The 27,096-nt window shown below is 41.5% G+C and overlaps 2 protein-coding genes across 7 annotated transcripts in view; one reads left to right on the plus strand and one right to left on the minus strand.

The window, feature by feature from the left end:
- The window catches only part of ZMYND11 (zinc finger MYND-type containing 11), a 109,547-nt gene extending 100,730 nt beyond the window's left edge, over nucleotides 1-8,817 (plus strand). For all 6 annotated transcript variants that reach the window (XM_086614270.1, XM_086614269.1, XM_086614273.1 and 3 more), the window contains 3 exons: nucleotides 1,389-1,661; nucleotides 2,754-2,939; nucleotides 7,958-8,817. In XM_086614270.1, the coding sequence (XP_086470396.1) occupies nucleotides 1,389-1,661; nucleotides 2,754-2,939; nucleotides 7,958-8,080 (582 nt within the window). In that variant the 3' untranslated portion in view covers nucleotides 8,081-8,817. The remainder of the gene's footprint in view (nucleotides 1-1,388; nucleotides 1,662-2,753; nucleotides 2,940-7,957) is intronic.
- A 12,864-nt stretch (nucleotides 8,818-21,681) lies between these two features.
- The window catches only part of DIP2C (DIP2 acetate--CoA ligase C (putative)), a 341,989-nt gene continuing 336,574 nt past the window's right edge, over nucleotides 21,682-27,096 (minus strand). The window contains 3 exon segments of the mRNA XM_086614512.1: nucleotides 21,682-21,934; nucleotides 26,562-26,670; nucleotides 26,673-26,684. Coding sequence (XP_086470638.1) covers nucleotides 21,682-21,934; nucleotides 26,562-26,670; nucleotides 26,673-26,684 — 374 coding nt within the window.

Consider the following 27,096-nt stretch of genomic DNA (forward strand, 5'->3'; position numbering starts at 1 on the left):
TCCTGACTTTTGAGTACTTTTTCCTGGCCTTGTTTCAGCTGCGTGTTGAACACTAAGAAAAAGTTGTAAATATGCACAGTCCTTGGAAAAGGACTCCATTTACAGGGAAGAGTTCAAGTATTTTAGCACCAGAATTATGTGGGATGGCCTTGATGCCTGAAATATCTGGGCATCTGCCTCTTTGTTGTACCCGATGCTGCAGGGCTAGCTCTGTGAGGCATCTTCATCGATGGAGGCAGTGACACATGGTTCGTGTCACTATATTTGAGTGCAAAATAGGGAGACGACAGTTTAGGATGTCTCGTCTTTTTGTGTGTGTGTGTGTTTTCTATCAAGCAAATGCTGTAATTGACTTCATATATTTATGTCTTAACATTTGCCTTCTTAGCTCTGCTCACATTTGATCGGTGATGTGGAAGTCAATCACAGTGACCTATTAGAGAGTAATTGGTTGCAAAAGGGAATACATAGTCAGCCTTTGGATTGGTGTGAGCCATGCCCCATCAGACAGACAAGTGCGAAGTCCAGTCCTGAGCCAGTCTGGTGTTACAAGAACTGTGTTTGTACACTGTTAAATGACCATAAGAAAAATCTAAGTTAAAAAAACACCAACAAATAATGTTCGTTTGTGTCTTCAGACACTTCAAATATAATTGAATAATCAAATAATATTACTTCTATCTGTTCTGAAGAGCAGGAACAATTAGTGTTACAGTGTAATAACACAGGCTGCTAAATTCAGTACAGTATACTACGGCAACTATGATTTCTTTCTTGATAATTGTGTAATTACAGAAAGCTTCTGTGGTCATCCAAGTCTAGTTCTATATTATTGGAAGCAAGACTTGGGCACTCATTAGCTTTCATCTTCAAAGCACCTTTGAAGTACTAATCAATCTTTGCAGCAGTTCTGTGAAATCAGTGGAATATTACAGACTCCAGTGGAGCCTGTTGGGCCAGGGTAAGCCCAGAGTTTGCCAAAATAATTCAGGAACCTTGGGCACACAGCTACAGTTTCTTCAGGGAAAAGGGTAGGGGAAAAGTCTATAGCAACCCTTTAGTAATCCCAAGGGATCTGCAGTGATTCAGCACAGCTTCTGATGTTGGTGGTACTTTTGGGGAAGTGAGGCTGGTGAGTGTGGCATACTGAACTATATGTGTGCTTCCTTCTGAAGGGCTCCTAGCTGAAGTCAGAAAAAGCCTGACCAAAGTGCCTACCCACTGTCATGCTGGTTTTCCACATCCCATTAGCACTAAAAGTCTTCAACAGACACCTTTCACGTTAATTGCACTGGCATTAGTCATATAACATTTTTTTTCAGGGAGAACTGAAAGTTAACTTGCTATGTTTTGATATCTGGATTTACAAGTTTTTTCTTTCTCTGTAGGAGCCAGAACCTGAAACTGAAGCAGTAAGTTCAAGCCAGGAAATTCCCACAATGGCTCAGCCCATTGAAAAAGTTTCAGTTGCAACTCAGACCAAGAAGTTAAGTGCCTCTTCTCCAAAAATGCTGCATCGGAGCACCCAGACCAATAATGATGGAGTATGTCAGAACATGTGCCATGACAAATACACCAAAATCTTTAATGATTTCAAGGACAGGATGAAAGCTGATCACAAAAGAGAAACTGAGAGAGTTGTGCGAGAGGCAGTGGAAAAGGTAACGCTTGTCAAACACCAGCTACACTCTGGTTTGAGGAGAGGAGGAGTGTGGATTTTTTTCACATTGTTTTCTACTTTTGTAACATCCACTCTTAAGAAAACGAACAAAAACCTTTTCTGAAGAGACCACATAAAAATAGTCTTCCTTATTCCTTTTTAGACCATTTCTATATCAGCAGACCTTAGTTTAAGCGGAAAGCTCCTGCTTTGTTTGATTCTTGTCCAGTGAAATCAGTTTGTGATCCAAAAATGAATCTAATTGTTCATTCATGAGTATCCGTTTCCAAAGCCTTTGTCTCCTTTGTCAAATGTGGTTGTAAACAGTGATATTGTTTAAGTGCTATTCATAAATACCTCTTATTTTGTTGATCTTCTGACTTAAACTTTAAATAGATTCGCTGAAATTTGTTTGAGTTTTCTTTTTTAATGATAACCTGTTTGAAATTCAATATTTAAGCCTGAGCTGGTCACCTGTGACTGGAGAGAGCAGGACAATTTTAGACGATGATTTGTCTGACCTCTCTCAAGTACCTGTCTTAAGACAAGATGAATTTCCGTCTAGATGAAAGACTATGGAATGAACCTAGGGAGTTTAGGTGTTGATCCTGTAGGATTAAGACACTAAACTTTTAGAAAGCTGAGCAAGGGCAAAGGAATCCCACCGACAACGAATTCTAAAAGGTACCTGTTATTGAACTCAGGGATGTTCTGTTTTGCATTTTCCATTGTGCCCTTGCTGTACATTTATATGCAGTTGTAGATTTGGAAAAGATGAAATCTTTGTCTAAGATAAATTCATAAATTTGTAAACTGATTGTTGACAAAATGTACATGGAACCTGTTTAGCTGTTTTTGTAGATGACTAGCAGAATAGAAATCCAGCAACATTGTAATTTTGAACGTTTTTTACGGGATGGAAGTTTTGTTCTAACTCTCAAGGAGAGAACTTTTTGTTTTCTAAAAAGGAGAAATCTCTAATTATGTGACCTCCCCCCACATCAATAATAGAGTTTAAAGAGTAGAGGTTTAAAAAAGATACTTTTATTCTAATAGCTGTCCATTGACTTGCCTTGCTGACTTCTTATGGCAGCTGCGTACAGAGATGGAAGAAGAGAAAAGGCAGGCTGTAAATAAAGCTGTGGCCAATGCACAAGGAGAGATGGACAGAAAATGTAAGCAGGTAAAGGAGAAGTGCAAAGAAGAATTTTTAGAAGAAATCAAGAAGCTAGCAGGCCAGCACAAACAACTGATTTCCCAGACCAAGAAGAAGCAGTGGGTAAGTGTCAAAAATTTATTACAAGAGAGTAAATGGAAGTGTATAAGGTATACTGCAGGACAGTTGAAGGTGATTACTTCCTTACTTTTAACTGCACTGCTCGTTCACTGGTCTTTCAGCTTTAAGTTCTTCTCCTTCACTGGTATTACTGCTTTCAGATTTTCTTAACCTCCAAATTTCAACTTGAAGTTCTGATTCTTCCCATCTTAATTATGTAGTGCTAACAGCACCATCTTCTTGCGTCCAGTCAGACATTAGTACCACAATACTTTTTTCTAAGTGCAGTTTTACTCCATATAAGACATGTTTTGCATTATGTTCACACTCCTTTGATCTCAAGGCCCCAGAGGGTAGAGTATCTGGCTGCATCAATTTGGATTCCCCTGCTAATAGTGCTGGTAGTGATATCCTTTTTGCTTTTTTCTCTCAGCTTTTTCTGCAGCTCTTTTTTGTTCTTTTGTATTTAAGACATGACTTTCTGAAATATATTTCCCTCCCTTGTTCAGTCCTTAAGCCCAAATCTGCAGCATTGCCTGCAAAACATATTTGTATGCCCTTTAGAAAAGTGAAAACAGACATCTATCTTACTGTTCTGTTACATGCTGCAGACTTTTCCCTGTTTTTGTTTGGTTTGCATCTCGTGTTTCTTTTCAAGCCAGAAGTGTTCTTCCACATGGCTGTACAGCATCTACTCATTGCAAGTACGGTAATGCTGTGCTACTGGCCTGTAACAGACTACAGGTGGAAACTGTTAATGCGGAGGAGCAGTGAGCCTGGCACACAGACAAACTTGGCAATTTCTTTGCTAATTTTCATAGAACAAGGAAATGAGAGCCGTCCTTCAGGAAATCACACTGCACTGTAATAGCTAGCTATAAAATACAGTAGGGTGGGTACAAGATTTTCTGTTCTCCTTCTTTTGAGCTTTGATTTTGCCGGATGCAGCTGAGAAGCATGCGGGTGCCTTGCCACAAGATGGCATGCTGGTCTGAGCAGCGACGGACAGCCACCAGCCCGCTGCCACTGCCACCGCCGCCCGGGTACAGCCAGCCCTGGCTCCGTCCCACTGCCACTGCCGCTGCTGCCCGGGGATAGCCAGCCCTGGCTCTGTCCCACTGCCACTGCCACCATCGCCCAGGGACAGCCAGCCCTGGCTCCGTCCCACTGCCACTGCCACTGCTGCCCAGGGATAGCCAGCCCTGGCTCCGTCCCACTGCCACTGCCACCACTGCCCGGGGACAGACAGCCCTGGCTCCGTCCCGCAGCTGCCGTTTGTCTTCTGCTATAAAGGGCTGTTTGTTTATGTTCAGCCTCATTAGTCCTTGTTCTTACAGATGAAACAATGGTCCCTGCAGAGAAAACTCTGCTCTGTAGGAGAGTGAAATAAATACTAAGGCGAGACAGTTGGTTGCTGACTATCACTGTTACGAGTTTGGATTTTTATAAGGAGAATTACTTCAGATGCTAGAGCTCCTGTAGAGCCTTCATTTCTGTTCCTACTAGAGGTTTTACTTTGAGTGCTACAATACTGCAGTGCTTGGGTCAGTCAGAAAACTCCTCCCAGTCTAACTTTCTCTGCAGACCAGGGAAGTTATTTAGGTCTCCAACTTGATCAAGTTACTGTGTTTAATGAGTCACCAACTGCTGGTGCCTGCACGCGTGCTTTTGCCTGTGGCACTTGAGAGGAAAACTGAATTGCCTTTGCCCACTACAGAACTGCATCAAATTAGCTCTCTTCTGTCAAAGATTAAGAGTGCACATGTGAACCGTTGCCACCATTCAGCTGATATGCAGTAACTCAATCACAGTAACTTGATTGTGACTCTGGACTCTTAGCTATAGCTGCTTTTTGGTTTTTTGAAGGCAGAGTTTATAAAAGAGACTCCTGAGACTTACTTTCAGCTGCTCCAGTGTATCTTTACCATATATCCTTTAGCCTAGTGGGAGAGTGCCCTGGTACCACGTCACTGTATCTTATGATAGTGTGCATAAAGCCTCTTATCCCACCAAGACAATTAAAAATGTAAGGAGCATTTTGCAGCCTTGCCTATTTTTCTGGCCCCAGAACTATCTGTCAATCATTACCTTAAATGAAGGCATCATATAGGCAGCTGGTTTGCATGTGGTAGGAGAGGGAAGGTAAGGATAAACACCTTCGCATTCAAGCTGATGGATCTGCCTGCCAACTCACAGCCTCTGGCGGCTGGAGTTGGTCCAATTACACAACTCCCCAGTGATTTTTTCCTTCGATGGTACTAATGACAGTCCCTGGTGTGTAGTACTGCTCTTGTATGCTGCTATTATAATAATGATACCTCCTTACCAAAATCTCATGTAATTAACACACATACTAAATGAGTGTTGGTGGCTTTGCTTTTTAATTAGAAGCAGAGACCTCTGGTTTTGCGTAATGCAGATTCTAGCCTTGGGAACACAGCTGCTATTATTCACGCTGTATTTGTCTTTTTCTTGTATCTAAAAAAATAATTCAAGTCAGGATGAACGGATTGTTTTGCTGGTGGTGTACAGGCACACGAGAAGATGTGCTCCCAGCCCTCAGGAGCCTAACGCATAAAAACCAACGTTTTCTGTTGATCTAAACTGGTCGCAGTCCCCTTGGCTTAACCCAATCTCATTTTCATACCTCTAGAAAATTTGGATTTAATACAGATAGATACCTTAAGTAAGTAGCAAACAAAAGGAAGAAATGTAAAGGCAGGGAGAACAATCATGAGATTATGCCATTTGATGGCCTCTAGAACACAGGCTAGAGTGCAGGTCTTGATAGTGTTTCTTTTTAATTTCTCCTGGTTCTTTTATTTGCATATAAGCTTTACTTAAATTGGTGCATAGTTCATTTTTATAGTTCATTTTTAACTATAAAATTATATTTCTTTCAATTATAATTACATGCATGGTTATTGTAACTTGCAACAGGTTGTTTTTAAGCGAATGAGCATTGTCCATCATGTGTACTGTCTGAAACAGACACCCAAGTGATTGTTAATGTTAAGAAAGAGGAAAATACAAAGAAAAGAGGAGGCCTGAGGCCAGCTGGCATTTTGCCTTCTCTGCCACATGTGCTGGTACCAGCTTAGATGACACTATTTTCCTTTTGTAAGTGGAGATTTACGTCCCACACTTATGGCCAGCATATGTAAAGGGAAGTGCAGGACCCACAGATCAGTTGTCCTCTCCTGTCTTAGCTTTTTTTTGATCTCTCCAAGCAAGCAGATGTGAAGCTGGTCTCTGGGCTGAGGCCCATGCTGTACATAATGGAGAGACACAGCTGTTCCCTGCACCTTTTCAGCGGATGATCCTAATGGTTCCCACAGGCTTGTAGGCAGCCAGCAACATGAAAAATCAGGAAAACAGCTCTCAAGAGGAGAGCTGTCTTGTTTGCAGACATTTCTGCAAATAAACTTCCCTGGAGCTAAGTTAAAGTAACTAAGGAAAATTCAGAGGTTCCCTTCTCGTACGGCTAGGGCAGTCCCTTTATTGCTGATGTAAATAAATAGTAAATAAATAGTTACTGGTTTATCCGATGTAAATGTCCTCTTTCTTGGATGTGTCTTTTAGTAGTGTGTGGGGTTGTTGAGTTTTTGTTTTGTTTTAAGGCAGTTTGGTTTGTTTTCTTTGTAATTCTCTGTTTTATTAAAAATGCTATAGCTAGACAGGACATAAAAAGTAAATTGTGTGTTATTCTGTAGTTTGGTAGCAGCCTGCACATACTGTGCGATATCTCTCCCTCTGTTACTCGTCATGCAATATACATTTCAGACTGGATTCATAAAGATACTCTCTGATTTTTAGCAGACCGAATTCAGAAAGGCAAATCCGAGATCATTAGAACCTGGCTTTCAAGGGTGCTGAGTGTAAGTGGCTCCTTTAGCAGCAATGCCACCCTACTTTACAGGATTTTGTCAGAATTATAGTTAATGCTTTTGGAGTACTCCCTGAAGGGGTACGAAACCACCTGAAGACAGAGTTCATTGCCCAGTGGGATGCCGTACCTCCTTGTTGACCAGCACGTTGATTCTCGGTTGATTTTCGGTTCCTCAGAGGCCACGGGGCTATTTCCCAGGTAGCTCTTCCAGCTACCAAAAAACTGAGAACATTCTGTATGTTCCAGGGTAGAAATCCTCTTTGCTGCAGCACTCCCCAGATGCAGGTAGTTCTGCAGAAATCTTGGGCTGCGCAGCATCTCTTCTTTCAGGAGTTTTGTGCCATCCTGGCAGGCATGACGAGGGGCAAGAGCCCATGTATATGCCCATCCAGCGTATGCCAGGTCTTCTCTGGTTTCTGGAAGACTTGAAGGAAAAGGCATTTCTCGCTCATCAGTAGCATTTGTGTAGTACAATGTTTTGTTTTCACCAAATTGCAGCAGCCAATGATCCCCAACAACAGTAGCCACCTTGCAGACCTACCCTATGGGGCTATAACAAACCCCGCGGTAATGAATTATTCTTTTCTCTGGTAATAATATTATTGTGACTTTTGAGATTTTCCTAGCACAAAAGGATCTTCCTCAGCAACCTCTGGACAGGTCAGGCTTGTAGAGAAACCTCAGAAACGCAGATTTTCAAGCTTGCACAGAACCTGTTCACACCAGCAGTGCCTATTGATTTACCATAGCTTTTAAGACATAGATCAGGATGCTCTTTGCAAATGTAGGGTAAAAGATGATTCCTGCGTTGTGTGGCTGAAAAATGTCAGGCCACTGCCCTGAGATGAGTTTTCTTAAATGGGAGATGTTTTTCTCGAAAGCAATAATCCAGACTCCGGAAAATATGGAAGCGTTGTGCAGGTTTACTAAAGATTGCTGCTTTACTCAGCACATGTGAAAAATGCCCTCCTGCATCCATCCTAAGCTTGGATGCCCCAAGCGTAAATAAAAGAGAAGTATCGGAGGGATACGCTGCATGTGCTGGTGCACCCACGAGCAGGTGAGAGCACTTGGGCATCGGTAAGGAGGGATCCTGCAAGGGTGGTAATCTCGTCTCGTTTGTTCTCTCCAGTGCTACAACTGTGAAGAGGAGGCCATGTACCACTGCTGCTGGAACACTTCCTACTGCTCCATCAAGTGTCAGCAGGAGCACTGGCATGCTGAACACAAACGTACCTGCCGCAGAAAAAGATGAAAGAGTTGTTCCTCCCCTAGAAAACCACCCCGATGATTGCTATTCTCAGACACAGCGGTTTTTGTTTCCAAGAAGCCAAAATTGTTTAGAATTTGCTTCCCATTTTGCACCAGCCTTTAAACACTTTTCGTAAAAGAGATTTTGCACAGTAATTTCAGTCTTCTGTTTAATGCTCCTCCAAAATTTTGTTGGCAAAATGAATTTAACATCTGTGGGAGCAGGTTACTTTAAGTAATTTTAAACTAGAGGATTTGTTGCATTTTCAGCAAATTTTAAAACATTTTTAGGTTTTACAGAGATTTTAATGTTTAAAAACAGCAGATCTAAAATTAAAAAAAAATCATGCGAGTTTAACAAAAGGAACATTTAAAAACTAGATCTGAATGTAAGAAGTATAGAACTGTTTCAGAAAAATGAAGCATACTACCTTGATGTAACATTTATTTCTTAACCTTGTTGAGCTGGTTTTGTTCAGCTTAATTTTACTGTTTAAAGGCATTATCTATTGGTTATACCAGTGGGTACATGATTGAATTTAGGGAACAGGGTTGACACAGCAGGTGCTAGTCCTGCGTATTTTTTCTTAAATATTTCCCAACTGTGTTTTATTTTCATTATTTCTTTTCAATATATAACTTTTATAACAAAATATTAGCTTTGATCTTGTAGTTTAAAATCACAGGGAACTGGGGTAATCTTTTACTGAGCTGGATCTTAGAGAAAAATGAATATTTAAATTTTGAAGTTTGCACATTTCATCTTTGTCCTAACATGAGTGCTTGTAACAAGAATAAGAAAAGCCAAAAACCAACAAAAAACCAACTACCTTTATTCATACACGGAATTATGAGGCATACAAATTTCTTTATTGCGCCCCCCCTTCAGCCTCCCCAATCCAACGTCATTTGACTGCCTATGATCTGGTGTCACCTGGTCCATTGTAACTTGATAATAAAAGGAGAAAAAGCACTTAAGTTTCACAGAAGCCGTTATGTTTGTAGTAATGGGTCATTGCCTAATAATGAGCTCCATCACTGTACTCAGAATGAAGAATAATGCATGTTAATTTTCTTGTATTAAAGATGCCGTGATTTGTAAAAAGTCTGTATTTTGCGGAATGTCTGGATTAAGAAGCATTACCAATAGGAATGGATCGATAGTTGAAAAATGATTTTCTTTTTGTTTGTTTTATATATAGATATATGAATTGCATCCATGTTCAGAGACAATTTTTTAAATAGATGTAAAGCTTACTTAAATAGCTTTTCTTTTAAAGTGTCTCCGCATTTTAGTTTCTTTCAAAGATTGGTCTTAGACTGAGTCATATGCCCATTAATCATCCAGCTATTTTTTGAGAAGTTAGAGGAATAATTTGTAAATATTTATTTAGATCTTTGATATTTATTGAAAGCAATTACATGATGGAACGATGGAAGCTGAAGAATCAGGAGGAAAGCCTTTAAAAAAGTTTTCTCTAGGATTTGTCAGGGTCATTGTAAAGATGAAAATATAACTAAGACTTCTGTGAACTACCACTGAAATCCTGATCTTTTTTACTTACAGTGGTGATATAAGTTAATTGACTAGATACTGCCAAATAATGCCCAATATGTTGCAGAAATTAAGTGGTAAGTTGATTGGAAAAAAATAGTAAGTAGATGGTAACTCGTATTACCACAGCTACATTATTGCCTGATAAATGTGTAATTAACTTTTGTCGCCTCTGTGTTGTGACTGTAAAACACTTCACAACTAAAAATCAATCTTGTTCGATTACTTTACAAGTTCCAAAACTTCGATCCACCCCTATGAAAGCAAGTTATTGTGGAAATATTTTTGGTGTAAAATCATTCCAGAATATGTAATATTTAACTGATAGATGCATGAAAGTAAGATTCGTGTTACTTTGGCTTTTTTGTCTCTGTTGACACGGTTGCACATTTCCAAGTTACTACAGCGTGAAAACTGTGTGTTTTAAAGAAAAAAAAAAAACAAAACAACAAAAAAAAAGATTGTGGCCTGGTTTTGTATAAGTTTTAGGTAAAATTACAATTGATTGTTTTAGGAATCATGATTTAAAATTAATTTTTCTGCAAATCATAAAGCTATATTAAAGTGTTGAGCTTAGCCACTATGCACATTGTAATTATTCATTGTGGCTGTCCAGTTTATGATGCATTCTGGCATTTTGTAAGCTGCTCTGACTAGCAATATATAGAGTCATTTAATGTGTTAACATTGGTTAATAAATGTATTTAAAAAAAACCCTCACTGCAAGTGTCTGTGTTGATTTTGGCCAGTTGTCCTCACGTCCTTGGGTGGGCACACGTGAGGCTGATATTTTTACTTTTCCTCACATGGAAAGACTGGGCTGGGGCGGGGGGAGCTGTGCCTGAACTCGTGGGGACCTTGCTCTTGGTTCGAGGAGAGCTGGCAGATCCACGCAAGGGCTTGAGCCTTTAACATGGCTCTCAGCACCAAGAGTGAATCTTTTCAGCCTTCTAGGGCTGTGTCCACCATGTTCTGGTTTTAATGCCAGGTCCTTCCCTGCCGGCAGCTGGGGTGGGAGCTCGCAGACCCCTTCTCCCTGTGCTTCCACTCACTGGTGGCCCCATTCTGCCTCCTCCCTAACCGGGTCACCACCCCTGAGCCTACGCCTGTTGGGTATTTTATTAATAAAGAATTTTATCTGGGGGGACTGAGAGGACGGCAGCGTTTCTCTTACCAATGCAGCCCTGAGAAGCAGCATCTCTCTCTCCCTCTCTCTCCCTCTTTCACTTTCGAAGTCGGGACTTGCTGGCTGCTGGTGAGGTGCCCGAGGGAGCCGAGGGCCCATGCTGGTGCTCCTGCCCGCGGGGCATGTCCCGTGGCCAATCCTAGGAGAAAGGGCTGTTTGGGGACAAGCCACAGGAGGGACAGGTTGTCGTGGAGCCCCATCGTGACTTTGGGGCTGCAGGAGGGACACTGTGGGACTTAGCTTCTCTGTGGCAATTAAGAATTTCCCTGTGGGAATTAAGACCTGGCAAGACCTGCTAGTCCCAGGGAAAAAAATAAAAAATAATTTGAAAAAATTTACATTTTAAATATTTAAAGACCCCATTTTACATTTATATTTTTTTACATTTACATTTACATTTACATTTACATTTACATTTTAAATATATAAAGAAGTCTCTCAATATTTTACTTTCCAAACTTTTCTGTTCTTACATGAGTCACAGCATTTTATCTGAGTGCAAATTTTATTCATAGAATCATAGAATCATAGAATGGCATAGGCTGGAAGGGACCTTATAGATCATCTAATCCAACCTCCCTGTCATGGGCAGGGACGCCTCTCAACTAGATCAGGCTACTCAAGGCTCTGTCCAACTTAGCCTTGAACACCTCCAGGGAGGGGGCATCCACATCTTCTCTGGGCAATTTATTCCAAAGTCTTACCACTCTTGTACTGAAGAATTTCTTCCTAAGATCTAATCTAAATCTGTTCTCCTTCAACTTAAACCCATTTCCCCTTGTCCTATCAGTGGACACTCTTGTAAAAAGTCCCTCCCCAGCCTTCCTGTAGGTTCCCTTCAGGTATTGAAAGGCAGCTATTAGGTTGCCCCGACGTCTTCTCTTTTCAAAGCTGAACAATCCCAGCTCCCACAACCTGTCCTTGTAGCAGAGGTGCTCCAGCCCCTGGATCATCTTTGTGGCCCTCCTCTGAACACACTCCAACAGATCTATGTCTCTCTTATGGTGGGGACACCAGAACTGGACACAGTATTCAAGGTGGGATCTCACAAGAGCAGAGTAAATAGGGAGAATCACCTCTCTTGACATGCTGACCACGCTTCTCTTGATACATCCCAGGATGCGGTTGGCCTTCTGGGCTGCATGAGCGCACTGCCGGCTCATGTTGAGCTTCTCATCTATAAACACCCCCAAATCCTTCTCTTCAGGGCTACTCTCAACCCACTCTGTGCCCAGTTTGTATTTGTGCCTAGGATTGGCCCAACCCAGGTGAAGGACCTTGTGTTATTCATTTGTCCTGATGAAACTCGGTTAAATACAAGTAACCAGCATCGTGTGTGCGTTGCAGATGAATCATTTATGCTGACTCAAGCCAGCAAAGCAGGGTTGGGAAGAAGCAGCATCGCCCTCGAGCTCCCTGACCAGGATGGGAGTTGTTTCTCTGAGCTGCTGCATCTTTGACCCTGCAGACAGAGCATCTTAGTGCTCCTGGAGCATCAGTCTTAAAGGCATTATTTGGCTTTTTATTGTTGGCTTTTCCTATTTTGTATCATTATTGTTATTGCTGTTATTGTTAACATTATTATTATTGTTACTCTTATTATTATTTAATAGTTTTAACTCTGGCTATTACTTGATTTTAATAAGCAGGAGCAGTGGTTTCTGCCTCCTGCTTCCTTTAGGTGGAGTGAGCTGCCCAGCTCAGGGCTTGTTTGCCTTTCCAGAGCTTAAATGACCGAGTATGCGAAATATGTTTGGGATTTGTTACCGGTAGTTAGGGGCTGCCCAGCCAATTTTAGCCTCACTGAGTGAAAGCACATACGCGATCTGTACACGTGCTTTCTGAATGCTTTCAGAAAGCAAATTGGGAGGCGTACTGAAATCAGAAAGGCCTTTCTTGCATTGTTTCATGTTAAGGAAATTCAATTGCAAGTGGAAAAGTCCATCCATTTGTGAGAATAGTAATGTATTTTTGGTTTTCAGTGTGAGATGTTTATAGCAAATGTAAAAGGAAAAAAACTATCTTGAACTTTCCAAAACCCAGAAAAAAATGTCATATTTTATCTTAATAAAACCTACACCCAGATGCCAAAAGGCTCAAAAGCACATTACACTCTGAGTAATGCTCTTTAAAAAAAGAAGTGCTGGGTTGCTAAAGTTTGAAAATTGTAAAATCAGAAAGAGAACCCAGAGAAAATTAACTCTAAATTGCCCCTCCTGCCCTGGCACCTCTCTGGCCCCACGGCCCTGCAGATGGTGAAGTGCAGAAAGATGCCTTCAGGCACGGCAAACAGCAATGGAGGGGCTGGAACTAAATACAGAGTCTGCTTTGCAGATAATTTTTACATAAAAGGGGACTAATTGAAGATAATACAGAAGCACGGCCGAGAAAGTGAGAGAGAGAACGGCCGTGCTAAAACATAGAGCGACGTGTTTATTTACAAAACCACCGAAGAGTTTCTGTTAACTCCCTGGAAGCGAAAGCTAAGCTGGCGTAAAGCTTCAATGGAAATAGGATTTGCCCCAGAGAGGTGCCTAAAAATAAACTTGAGTTCTGCATAGAGAAGACACTGTGACGCTGGTTATAGGAAATAGTGTTTGGAAAAGGACTTATGCAGCAGAAAACAATGTTTATTAATAAAGCCAGAGCACTATTTTATTTTTAACTACTTCGTTACTACTTCGATGATCCGAGGGCTGGAGCCCCTCTGCTATGAAGACAGGCTGAGAAAGTTGGGGCTGTTCAGCCTGGAGAAGAGAAGGCTCCGGGATGATCTTATCGCAGCCTTCCAGTACTTAAAAGGGGGCCTACAGGAAAGCTGGAGAGGGACTTCTTACAAGGGCCTGTAGTGATAGGACAAGAGCAATGGATTTAAACTGAAAGAGGGCAGATTTAGATTGGATATAAGGAAGAAATTTTTTACATTGAGGGTGGTGAGGCACTGGAACAGGTTGCCCAGAGAAGTTGTGGCTGCCCCATCCCTGGAAGTGTTCAAGGCCAGGTTGGATGAGGCTTCGGGCAACCTGGTCTAATGGAGGGTTTCCCTGCCCATGGCAGGAGGGTTGGAACTAGATGATTTTTGAGGTCCCTTCCAACTCTAACCATTCTATGATTCTATGATTCACTGATTAATCAGAAAAGTCTTTTCTGCATCCAGCTACTGCAGGTGGCTCAGGGCCCTGCTTGCTGCCAGGGGAGGTCTCTGCCTCTTCTCTACTCGTGCTTCCATGGGAAGAGCATGCTGGAGCCGGCTCTGTGCTGTGCCAGTGCTGAGCCACGCAATCACCACGCTCGGCCACAGCACTGCGCTTGGAACAGGGCCTTCAAGGTGAAAAATGGCTTCATTAAAAGCAATAAGAGCATTGGTGCCTTCCTTGCACACAGCAGCGCTCCAAGCCCCCGTCATCAGGAGAGGGTTTTGTCTGGTGTGGGCCACCTGTGCGCGCCCCAGCTGACCAGAGCACCCCGTAACTGTCCTCCTCAGGAGCAACAAGAGCTGTTTCCACGCGGAGCTGTGTGGGTCTGGCTCGCTCTCGGGAGGGAGCATGGCGAGGCATCCCAACCCTGGCAGCGCCGGCAGCATGGCGCAGGCACAGGGCTCTTCTGCTGCCTGCCCTGCAGTTCAGCCCCACCACGGAGCAGCACTGGCTCCTTCCCCAAGGAAAACCACGGCCAGAAACCCTGCCATGCGTGGCTTACGCACTGGAGAGAGAATTTCTTTGGCTGATACAACACTTGACTGTGTGACAGAGCCTTTCCCTGTCTTTTCACAAGTCTGTAAAGACCACGAGTGCTGGAAAGCCTTTTATTTTTCCCCTGAAGAAAGGACAGATGTGCAACTCAGTAATGCAATTGCTTGTGACTTTTTTCCTGTGGCCACTGGAGCCAGCGGCAGTTTAAGTCCGGGCTCCCTCCTTTCAGCAGCTGCCGCAGCAGTGAGCACGTTGCTCCACGCTAACCGAGCTGTTGGGAGTTGGCGCTGGATGCTGAGCCGGAGCCCAGGCTCCAGCCAGGACAGCTCTGAGCTACCGCACGCTCGGCCCTGTGCGGGGCCCTCCCTTTGAAACTATCGACAGTAATAAGCATCAACTGCATCGCAGAAACACTCAGTGCCACCCCCTTCCCCGACCCCTGCTTGCCGCCGATAAAGGCACGGCGCCCCTGCCCAAAGCCTCTGGTTTTAGCACAAGGCTCCCAGGAGGGGCCACGCTCTCCGTACAGAGTGAGCTGCGGAGATAGAACCTGTTTACAGCCTTGTTCTGAATTTGTCTGTTCTTCACCAGATCTTGATCTCTGGTCAGGACCTCCCTGGGCAGAGTGTTTCCATCTCTCCCACCTACTGCAACCACCCTTTGGTGGAGCAAAGCCATGTCTGGAATCTCCTGTCCTGCGACAACCTTTACTTAAAAGAATTTGAAAAGTCGTTCCTGTAGGTTACTGCTCAGCGCCTCAGAGCAGAAATCGTGACATTTTTATGGTGGTTTGAAGTCCTCCAGCTTGTTGACTGACTGAGCACCCAAGCCTTGTGAGCTCCTGGAGCTTGGAGGAGCTTCACTGAACGGCAGCTGCTATGACTGAAATTCAAAGAAATGTGTCAGCACTCAGAGAAGGAGGCAGAGGAGGGAGAGAAGGACCATTTTGATTTGTCCATCCAGAAGCTGCAGTAGGAAGACAGGGTGGCAATTTGGTAGGCGGGTGAAATCTGTCCTTTTGCACATCAGCACCATAGATCTTTCTAATGAAGTCACTTTAGGGCACCTCAGCAGTCTCTGGGGACTCTGCTTGTGCTGGATGCGTAGCTCAGCTGCAGGATTAGAGCCACCCATCAGGACTTTCTTGAGCACCTTCTACTCGGGCCAACTCTGTAATCTATTAACATGACTTCACTAGGGCTGACTGTATAAAAGACGTGCAGAACCAAATCCAAAGAAGTAACTACGGGATTTTGGTGGTGGGTTTTTTTTGTTTTGTTTTCTGCTGTGACTTTCTTTTATCGTCTACTTTTTAAATTTTTCTTAGCAATCTTTTAAACCATGGTTCGGTTGGCTTCATCCTGTGTTCAGAGGAGGAATGCTCCTGTGCAAAAGCACGCACAAAGGGCAGGGAACGTTCTCTGAAGGCTTTTGTTGGAGGAAACACTGCCCTAAAGGAAATTTCAGCCCAGTTTCTTACCATTTACTGAACTCATGTTCATCGCATGATCACATCCCTTCAACCTCAAAGGTCGTGTGCGACTCCATTGGTGCCACAAAACAGGGTTCTTCGCCTTGCTTGTCCCCTGTGGGGGACACCAGAATCGGAGTGCTCCTCCAGCCCAGCCTTTCAACATCAGCTGGGGTGCCAGGTACTAGCTTCACATCAGCTGAGTCGGGCTGGTGGTGCCAAAATTCAGAAGAGCCATCCAAGATGCTTGTGTACTTCCTAATGGGAACTATAAAGGCACAGTGAGGAAACTGTGTAACTCCGGCCACTCTTTAAGGACCCCGGTGAAAATGCTCTCCCTTTGAGATAGAGTTGATCCATATTCAAAACCAAAGTCAAATGTGGGCTCAGGGATTTTTTTTTTTTTTTTTTTTTTTTTAAAGAGTATGACTTGAAGTGCAGGTCTGCACCAAGAAAGTGCTCTCAACATGTCTTCTAATTATTATTGTTCCAGTGGCTCAGCATTTCCAAATCAAAACCTGATAAATAGAACAAATATATTTTACCTGAAATTAAGTCAAACTGCCAACGAGACCAACTGTAACCTGCATTGCTGGTTGTTTTCTCTGATGTTTACACTTTGTCACGTCTCACTCAGACTGACACTTTGCATCCTGACTTAGTCTCTCTCCTGCAGATGCGCTGGCTTTTTTGTGCGGGACAAGAAGATGGTGCCATTAGCTCTAAGTGAAGTGCAATGAACGCGCTCGTTTCCACAGGCACGCACAGCAAAATTGGAATCGCACTGCTTTCACAGAGCAGCTACAACCCTTTTATGTGATCCACTGGAAATGGGAGCACGAATGAATGAAACAAGAGTTTTCATTTAAGAAAATCTGTTTTTTTGTTAGAAAATACTCAAAATTGAGTGATCTCTAATAGTCACTTTATTATGGCTTAAAACAGCAGTTAAAAGCCTCTTCTTCTGTTAAAAGGCTTTGCCCCAAGATGAAAAAAACTTTCATCCTTTGAACAAAAAAATAATTATAGCTGAGAACACTTTGTTTGCTTTTCTCTTTCTTTTCACTATCCAAAGAGCTGTAAGAGGAGGGAAGAGAAGAACTGAAAAAAATTCATAATCAGGGTTGGTTCTTGCCCTGGAGAATTCCCACCGGGATGATTTTTCTGGGCTTTACCTCTCCCCATGCTGCCCGTCCAGCCATGGCCCACCAGGGCCCAGCCCAGACCCCCAAAACCTATGCTGAAAACACAGCAGGGATTTGTATCCCCAAGGTTACAGAGACGGGTCTGTGACTGCTTGGGCTGACTGCAAAAAGCTGTGTTGGAAAAAGTCAGAAGTTCCTCCAAAACTGGCTCTCCTGTGATTTCATTCACGAGATGACTGGTGAGAATTTGTTGTTAATCATACAATGGTTTGAGTTGGAATGGACTTTGAAGATCATCTGGTTCCAACCCCCTGCCATGGGCAGGGACACCTTCCACTAGATCAGGATGCTCAAAGCCTCATCCAACCTGGCCTTGAACACTTCCAGGGATGGGCATCTACAACTTCTCTGTGCATGTCCCTCCCACCTCCTCACCTTAGATAATGGTGAATGAAGCAAATTTTTGTGTTGAAAAACACACAAAAAAAGCTGCAAGGTCTTTTATTAAACTTTTTTTTCCAGTTCTCACCTTTTTAGTATCAACCTGATAATAAATAAGTTATACTGTTCTTATAGTGTATCAAATTATTCTTCTAACCCTACTACAAAAGTTTTTTTGTTGAGATTCCTCACCAGCTTTTCAGTATTATAGCCACCATTTGCCAAAATGACTTTTAAAATGTGTACTTGAAATATTTGGACCTTTTACAAGTCCTCATCACCATTAGCATAAAACATCAAAAAACTTCCTTTCTTTAAAGAAAACGATTTGTAAAACAGAATCAGGAATTACTACTCTTCTGCCATCTTCTTCCTTCTGCCACCCCTAACTTGCCCTCTCCCTCCCAGTTTTTGGGTTGCACACTCTGCTCTGGAAAATTGTGGGTCCTGTAACCTGCCCTCACCTTTTGTGATGAGTAACCTGAAATTCAAGCCATTAGAGATGGGATTTATACCCTGAACTTCTCAGATGGGCTACTAAAGAAAAGAGGACTCAGAATTTCACTGTTTGAAATTACATTTGGAAAATCAGAGCTATGGCCAAACCTCTTCTCTGGGAATGCTGCTACTCGGCAGCTGGCAGCCAGCTCTGAAATCACGGTATTTTTGGAAAAGGCCAATGGAAATAGGCAGATCCCATTGCCTAGGGGTTTTATCTGGCTGTCTAAAGCTTCTGAATCGATACAGAGGTTCCCGCCCCACGTGTGACCAAGCAGTTACCCATGTATTTCCACTGGCCGAAAGCTCCAGCGACTGATTAGCAGTATGTCGGTAGAAAGACCTTGCAACAAAAGTGATAAGTGACAAATTTGAGGAGTTTTACAGTACTAATGCTTGTTATTGCTTCTCACAAAATGTTACCAAGCTTACAATAATCTTTACACTTTCAGCAAAAATGTGAACAGTATATTTGAATATATTAAAAAGAATTAAAAAAACATTTCACAAAAAACATTTGTTGCCATATGAAAGTCTTTCAGCAATAAATGCCCACACCAGTATTTAAACATTGTTAAAAGTATAATGATTTGTACTAATAAATTATGCAACAAGAGAGGTAAACAAAATAAAATTACAGTATAGCTCTCCATGTTCCTCCACTGAGCGTCCGCAGCTCTCGGAAGCTCCATTTTAGATGACTAATTAAGAAACCGATATTTTCAGAGCAACAAAATAAAAGCTTTTATTTGTTCATTTGAATATAAACAGGCGTTATCACAGATGTACAAAGCGTACTGGTGGTTTAACATACAAGAAGGTTGCTGTCCTTTGCACATAAAAATTTTTGTTTGAAACTGTGATTGGCTGAGTTACATGAATTTCTCTAACCAGTCACCACACTCTATGAAATAACGCTGCTAACATTCAACTGATAAAAGGGACAGTCTTCCCTTGGGTAAAGTGTCAAGCAGGATTAAATATATATAATAAACAAGCACCATGAGGAATCTGCTCCTGTTTGATTAGTTTTGTGTTTAAATGTTCATTGTGTACCCTCTCTTTTTGTGCATGTGCATCAAGTTGATTACATGGTTTTGTCTGACTCCAAAAGCACAAGGTCACAAGACAAACATTTTATACATTCTCATGAATGGTTTATCTACAGTACAGTTTCTAATACAGAACAATCCTTCTTTATTGCTCAGTCTGATGGTGCTTAAATGTTTCCTTCCTTTTGCTTGCACAACAAAACCAGAAACTCAGTTTATCATTTCTCTTAACTCAGGATTTAACAACCACGGATGACAGGTTGCAGAAGAGAGCTGTTATTAACCGCGTTTCACAACTGCATTGCAGTTCTTTGATTCTCTACAAATGCAAAGTTGGCTTTGTGAAGGTTAAAGTGACGCTTTGAACGACAGCGAGATTTGTTTTGCAGTACTGAGATCAGCGATAGCAGGACTTCACAAGTTAGTTCACACACTGCAATTATGTTTGTAATCAATCAACATCTTGTCTGAAACCTTACAACAACTTGCCATTAAGAACAGATTTTATTCTTTTTAGGGAGCAGAAAATGAATCTGACAAACTATAGGACTGGTCTGCAGAGCATGAATGGGGCTATTCACAGGACAGTGAAGGTGGAAAGGATGGTCTGAAAGAAAATGCGTCTGACGTGGGAAGATGCTCCATACTGTACATGCAGACTAAAACGTCCCTCCCTACCTTTTAAAAAGATTTTAAACACCCAGCATTGAGACTCCCTTATACGTGATATAAACATGGTTACATTTGCCCTGCAACAATCTTAGTCATGCATATCCGGTAATGAGAGCCAGCACATGAACATCGTTCGGGACAATAAGAAAAGCATTCTTGGACTGCAGCTGGCAAACCCCACTCTCGATCACAAACAGGTCAATTCAGTTACAACCACATGAAGGAAGGGGAAGGTTTTAAAAAAAGGGGCGCAGAGTGCGGGGAAGACGACAGAACTGGGGAATCAAACCTCTCTTTTATCCAAAGGTAGTAAAATGAAGGCAGCTGTGATGCATGTTTTCCTACTCTTCTCCCGTGACGGCCTCAGATCGGAGACCGCGGGACTCCTCCGTTCTCTAAACAGGCAGATGGGTTCCTCTGATGTTTTAATGCGTTTAGGGACTAGTTAGCAGATGCACGATTCATGCCAAATCGCTTGTAGTGACTGTACGCTCCTCTCTGTTAAGGAATAAATTAAAGACCACCGAAACAATCGTTTCCTGTAAATGTAAACTGGATGCATTGGCCACCGAGCTATGTGTCCTAGCTGAGAGGCAAATCGAAAACTCTGTGCAAATAACCCCAAAACTTTTCTTTATAGCAATAAAAACACCAACTAAAACAATGAAAAAAATTGTGCAACAAAGTTCTGCAGCTAGACAACAGTGCTATTCCTCAACCTGCCTTTTCTAAGTCTAACAAGTGTATGCACATGCCAGCACGAATATTTATTGTTGCCTCCATGGCAAAGAAAAGAAAATTATTGTAGTGCATTTTTAGTCTTAAATTCATTCACTGCCTTAAAGGCAGCAATAATTCCACTTGCTGGTATCTAGAGGATTCTTTTCGACAGGGATACTTAGCAATCCAGGATTGCTTTTTTATTTTTTTCCAAAAAATTTGTGAGTAACATTTGATTATCTACAGTGGGAGACACCATGCAAGTGACAAGTACTGCATTTTAAACTTTAAAATCTTTTGTCATTAGTGAATTTATATTTCATATATATATATTTGATGTGATACTATCCACTCAAGATAATACAACACTTTGTTTTTATATTAGCAAACATTTCAAGAGTTTAATATTCTTGAATGTTTTTTCTCTTTTATACTTCTAAAGAGATCAAAATAAATTAAACGTTTTGTACATAATTACAGAAGAAGTAGTTAACTTATTTTATCTTTTTAGTTTAGTACAAAGATATTTGCAAGTTCATTGCCGAAATACACCTTATTTATAAATTTTTTCCATTCTAACGCTAACAGCAAAGGCTCTTTGGCCTTTGGGCTTTCAGCATCTCTGACAGAAAGCTGCAAGATTTCTAATTGAAAGGTGCTACTTTGGGTATTCTCCTCGTACCACTACATAGTTTGCTAACGTGGGATCTAAAATGGCTTAAGTTAGTAACCGATCTGTATTCTTCAGCTTTTTATGACATATCAAAACAAATGAAGAAAACAATTATTTGTATTAGTATGCAAATTGTTTCAAAAGAATCCATTTGGAGGGCAGAATAAAAAAAAAAATCTACTTCAGCTTACTTAATGTAAAATACAAAGCCACATTTACTCAAAAAGCAGTATTGTCCAATAAGCAAAAAAAAAAAAGTTTAAATGGGCTTTTCCAACACACTGAAGGGCCTTACCCCATAGTCCTTCTGTTCTAAAATTTAGTGGTAAAAGAAAACATTTCACATTTTATTTCCCGCCAATCGTGACTGCTTTGAAAAGTCGTTATATAAACAGTTCCATTCTGATGAGTGTCAGCATCTTATCTGCGCACTTTTTTAGTGGACACCAAAAAATTTTATACATCTATAGTAAAGTCCATGGAAGCTTTAAGGTACAAGACTACATGTTGTAGGCCACATAGATGGGATCTAGCTGGTCTGCCAAAAATCCATCTCGTAGGTGCATACGTTGTTTCTCTCCACGGGAGTTGATAGGAATTACACCAATGTCCACAACCACCACCACCCCTACAATCAGATAGTGTTCTTCCAGAACCACGTTGGTGACCAAAGGAACCAGGTCCAAAGCTTCTTGCTCCGATCCATCCAGCTCAACTACAACAACCAATAAATTTGTCCAGGTAAACACAGCACTGGAACAAAGAAAAAATAATATCAGTGGTGGGGTTTTTTTTTACCCTTCATTTCATTTTTTACCCTTTTCATTCCACCTTGGTTACCTTTTGTTTCAACTCCTAGGGCTCCTTCTGTATGCTACCACAAAGCCTAAGCAGCAAGAGAGAATGTGTCTGCAGGCAGAGGCAGAGGAACAGCCCCACCAGCTCTCACTTCGATATTGCTGCAATACTAACTATTGGGCTAAACTTTACAGAAACCGGAGTCTAATCCTTGCCCATCACAAAAGGAGGTAGTAAGATAACGTGTAGCTCCCTCTGAAGCCAGAGAACTGTCACAGCACTGGTGTGTTCATGAAGGGACACATGAGCAATGTGAGGGCGGACATGTCTTCTCTGGGGGTTTTTGAAGAGCAGCCCAGAAGAGCAAAGGAGGCTAAAAGAGGAGGCACCAAAAGGAACAGCAGGAACATAATCTGAGGTGAAAGATCTTTGTGATAAACTCTGCCTAGCGAAGGGGTGCAGAGCCCCGGAAACATTTACATTGCATCCCGCAGGCTGTCCAGAGGTGCCGGGGGAGGGGGCTTCCTCATGGGCACAGTGCTAGGCTAACATGGCTACGTGCCTTCTGGACTGGGCCGGCTGCTGTCCAGGCAGGTCAGAGCTCAGCACAGAAGAGCCGCGATTCTTCTGGACCAATTGGTTTATACAGAAATAAGCACTAGTTCCATCTGTTTTATTTTGGCTGTGTTTTATTTCTGTTGGGTTTAAGAGAACAGTAGTTTTCACATTCCTTATTAACAGGTGAGATTGTCAAGGGGACTTGTCAGCAGGACTGAGGATCCACAAAGAGCAAGCTCATTCTTCCTTGCAGATGTTTAAGACACCAACGATGGTTATTTCGTCCTCTAACTTACTCCAGAGTATAAATAATAATATTCTACACATGTAACTCGTACATCAACCCTTGTACTTTACTCTCCTTTACCTTATCAAATCAGAGGATAATTTCCTAGAACTGCCTTGAGTATAAGCACCTGAAAGCTAGAATATGTTATGTATATAAGCCAACTTCAAAAAGAGCTACTTACCCTGAGGTCAATGCTTGATTGAGACAGAAGTGCACTGTATTAGTCTACTAAGACAATTCTGAAAATCCCTGAACTTTGGAAACATATCTGACTTTGCCCAAAAGTTAGCTACGAAAATGTGCTCTATGCTGATGCTTAACAGAATGTCTTTCAGGAGAAAAATACCTACTATTAAAAAAAAATTAATTTTCTGATCCTGCCAAAGTACCATGTGATTGAATTCTTATGTGCTTATTGATCTGGAAAAGTAATGGGCAGCCAAAGCAAGGCTGTGCAGGCTCCTTTTCACTTAGTGCTGCTATGAAATTAATTTTAATTTGTTATTCTGTTTTCACAGACATTCTAGCAAGTTTTGATTGATGCTGAATTTTAACAAAGTGAAGTACCAGTCTGCACAGGTGGTCATCTCCAGAGAGGTCCTAGAATTTTTATGGATTGCTGTAAAACCATCTAAATTAGTATTAGATATATTTTAACAAAGAAGCCTGGGAAGGTTTTATTAAAATATAAGTTAGCACTTGAAATCATGCCTTAAACCTACTGTTAGCTTGTTACTTGGGAAAGCAATTAATGGCAAGATTCAGGAGCAGGTCCCTAAAACATGACTTAGGAGAAGTTAGTTTGTCTGAGTTCAGAAGGCTGATTTCCAAAACCTTCATAAGCTTCTATTAAGTCCTTGAGCTATCGACACTCCTAAGAAGGTTTTGATTTAATTTAAAACTAATTTCATGTGCCATGACTCCAACTCACAGTTGACCACTGTAAGTAAAAAAAAATGCTGCCTTTTATGTTCTCATCAGTTGAGATGAAGATACATTGGCCAGTATGATCACTTATGAACACATTAACTTTCTAGCCCTCATGAATAAAAAAAACCCACAAAAAACTACGGACCCAGGAAGACTGCACTTTCTCGAGGAATTACAGAGTCACACCCAACAGATGCAATACAGCCAATGCACTGAGCTGGGAATGGCCCCTCCTCCTGCTTCCATCCCGCCAAACGCTTCAGGAAAAGCAAGGAAGTTGTTGAAACACCTCCAGAGAAAGAGATCCATAATTGTTTTCTTCTCCAACTATCTTGTGTAGCTTTACCTATTTGTCATTACGCAGAGAGAAAACCACTTCTTAGCAAATTCCAGAGAGCTATGTTCTGTTCCTCTTTCAAGGGTGCGAAGTTTAATTCAGTCGACAATGTGCTTTAATTAAAACACATACATTATTTCTCAAGATATTCTGCAGTATTAAAAACAGTTTCAAAAATGGCTGGTATAGTTACACATCACAATAAAAACAGACTGTGCCAGTCTTTTGCTTGCTATGTATTGAGACACAGGAGGTCCACGGTCAGAGGTTGTTGATTTTGTGCTAAAATTTCTGAAGAGACAAGAATGATTTTACATGACCTTTTAGATCTGATCCTCAGTGACGGAAGTTGCACAGCAGGATCACGTCAGTCAACAAGTCACTGCTTTCCTCAACAGTGGTAAATGTTACAAAATGAGCATGTGTTTCTTGGAAGCTGAGGCTATTTTTACAATCTATCGACTTGATACCCAGTACCTTTTGTTTGCAATAGGTATTGATGCAGTTAAATCCTTAATGGGTCAGCGGCCTCCAACAAGAAGAGGCTCATGTCCCCACTCAAAGAAAGGCATACATGTAAAATGAAAGATTCAACTGGCTATTATTTTGTCAATAGGTGTTTCACAAAGACAAGAGGAGGGTCTCTGAGAGAAGTTGAAAGAGAAGTTAAGTGAGAAAAGTCAGGACTAGGACTATGAATGAAAACTCCACGATGGTGGCTTGAGAGAGATACTAGGCAGAGCACTGGCTAGGAAGAGGTTCGGAACTGTGAGCAAACCAGATGTTGTTGCTCTGAACTACTGTGTGTCCGTTTTCAGCAAGGACAGCACCAGAGAAACATCTAACTCATCAGCAATCTCTCTGAGGAAAAAACAACCCTGAAGACTTTCAGTTTTGGCCTTTGGACAAAGGGCAGTAATAGTACAGCATGTTCTCCGAATCTTGTTCATGTGCCTTGTACACCATCATCCAACTACTGGGAAAGAGTTAAGGCACTAAGAATTATTTGCATATACTTCTACCTCCTTGCAGAAATTCAGTGGCCTTTTTCTTCCATTCTCCCAGCTTATCCCAACCCCTTTTTAGTTACCAGTATCCTACTCAGGATTTCCATAATAACGGAAGGAAAAGGATCCTCAAAGTGCTCTAAGTGGTCTTGAAAAAAGGAACATAATTTAAGCCTTTTGGCCACTGAAACCCATGATGACCATTTCTGCAGTGTGATGTGGCTACTTCATTCACTGCCCATGAGCTCACACTTTGAGGACACACAAATCTCTGACAAACAGGTACTGCTGAACAAAACAATTTATGAATCTGTGGCCATCTTACAATAGGGCTGTCCCTAAATAGCTTGATCTGAAAACATTCCATCCACTGCTGATACTGATCTCACACATTTTCGATGAGAATTTTGCAGCATCCTTAAAATGTTCACACTGGTCTATATGAAGACACAGAATCCACCACCCCGTGTAATGGCTAGCTGGCACAAGACCGTACCAGCAGAGACGATGCTGTATGGGGCAAGCAATAAGGTAAACCTCAGTTACAGTCAGCCAAGCAATTAACTGCCTTAATTTTACCAGATATTTAAGAAAAAAGCAAGGTGTTTTGACTAAAGAAACCAGTTAGTTTGGTCACTGTGCTTCATTATTGAGTTTACTGTTCCAGGTCACACCTTTGCAGCCAGGATTGAAGAAAAATGGAGGGTCACGTCTTATACTTGCTAAATTGCTCTGGTTGCTGCGACAGGTTCGTTTTGGTTGAAAGGAGAAGAGCTGAGCTGAGGTTATATCAAAACAAAACAACTACCTGACTCAGTCTTCTGATGCAAGAATAATGAAAAGCAATTTGTTCTCATGTCAGCCTCAAGAAATGATACCTGCTGTGTGCATTTGATGATGTGATACATTGATTAAGACAACATCATTATTAACTCATTGATTTACTGCTTCAATTTCCATTATGACCTTGATGTGATCACTGCTTGATTTATTAATAACCAATTCAAAAGTAACAGTGTGTTCACTAATACAGTTTATTAGTGTGTTCATTTACTTGAAATGTTTGCTTGCTTACTCCTTCTAATAATAACACTCCTAAAGCTTGGACTCATCAGTTTGCTTTTCCTGGCTAGAATAGAAATCTCAAACTCCAAGAAACAGCTACTGAAATACCTGAGAGCTGCTTGGCTCTCTCAAACTAAAAGTTTAATCCTTCACTTGTACTTAAAATCACACACACAAAAAGAAACATACTGAGCGATCTTAGCACAAAAGAGTCCTTCCTGATTAAATCTGTTTGTGAAAACTTTCATCCTAAGGACATATTTACAGCTGGGTTATAAATCCTATGACTATCCTGACAGGCCATTTCCTGGATCAATTGCAATATTCAGGAAAAAAACCCAGACATTATAGATACTTCAGCTTTATACAAGGACCCTGGTGTTATATAATTCTTACCATTCTGTGATGCTCTTGTGTGCTCTAATTACAGAGGTTTCAATATCGATCGGATGGTATCTCATCCCTCGTAACTCCATGGCTTCATCTAATGCACCCACAACATAAGTGCATCATGGCGTTCTGGTTGTAAGGAAAAAGAAATATTAATGATTTTGTTCTCCAGTACATTAGATTATAAAAATGTTCCGATTAATAAATAAGTAAAATAAGTATAACATTCATAAGTTATCCTCAAATTTCTGAAACCCCAAAGTGATTTCTGAACTAATGAAAAATTTCCATTACTGAAGTAAAATGCAGAGCAGAAAGCAGAAGAAATGAAGGCAGAAACACTATTCCCATTTGAAGAAGAGAAAGGTGGAAGTCTTTGTCCAAAGACAGTGGCATAAATTCCTGTTTTTCTCCCAGGTGGATGCAGAACAGACTCAAATCTTTTTTAACACACCCTAAATAGACAAGAGGCTCCTTGTTTCTCTGTTCGAAGGAGAAAGGATGGATTTGACCCTAACAGTACGGATGATGTTCTTCCAGT

This window comes from Tauraco erythrolophus, chromosome 7 (assembly GCF_009769465.1).
Source record: "Tauraco erythrolophus isolate bTauEry1 chromosome 7, bTauEry1.pri, whole genome shotgun sequence".
Classification (NCBI taxonomy): Eukaryota; Metazoa; Chordata; class Aves; order Musophagiformes; family Musophagidae; genus Tauraco; species Tauraco erythrolophus.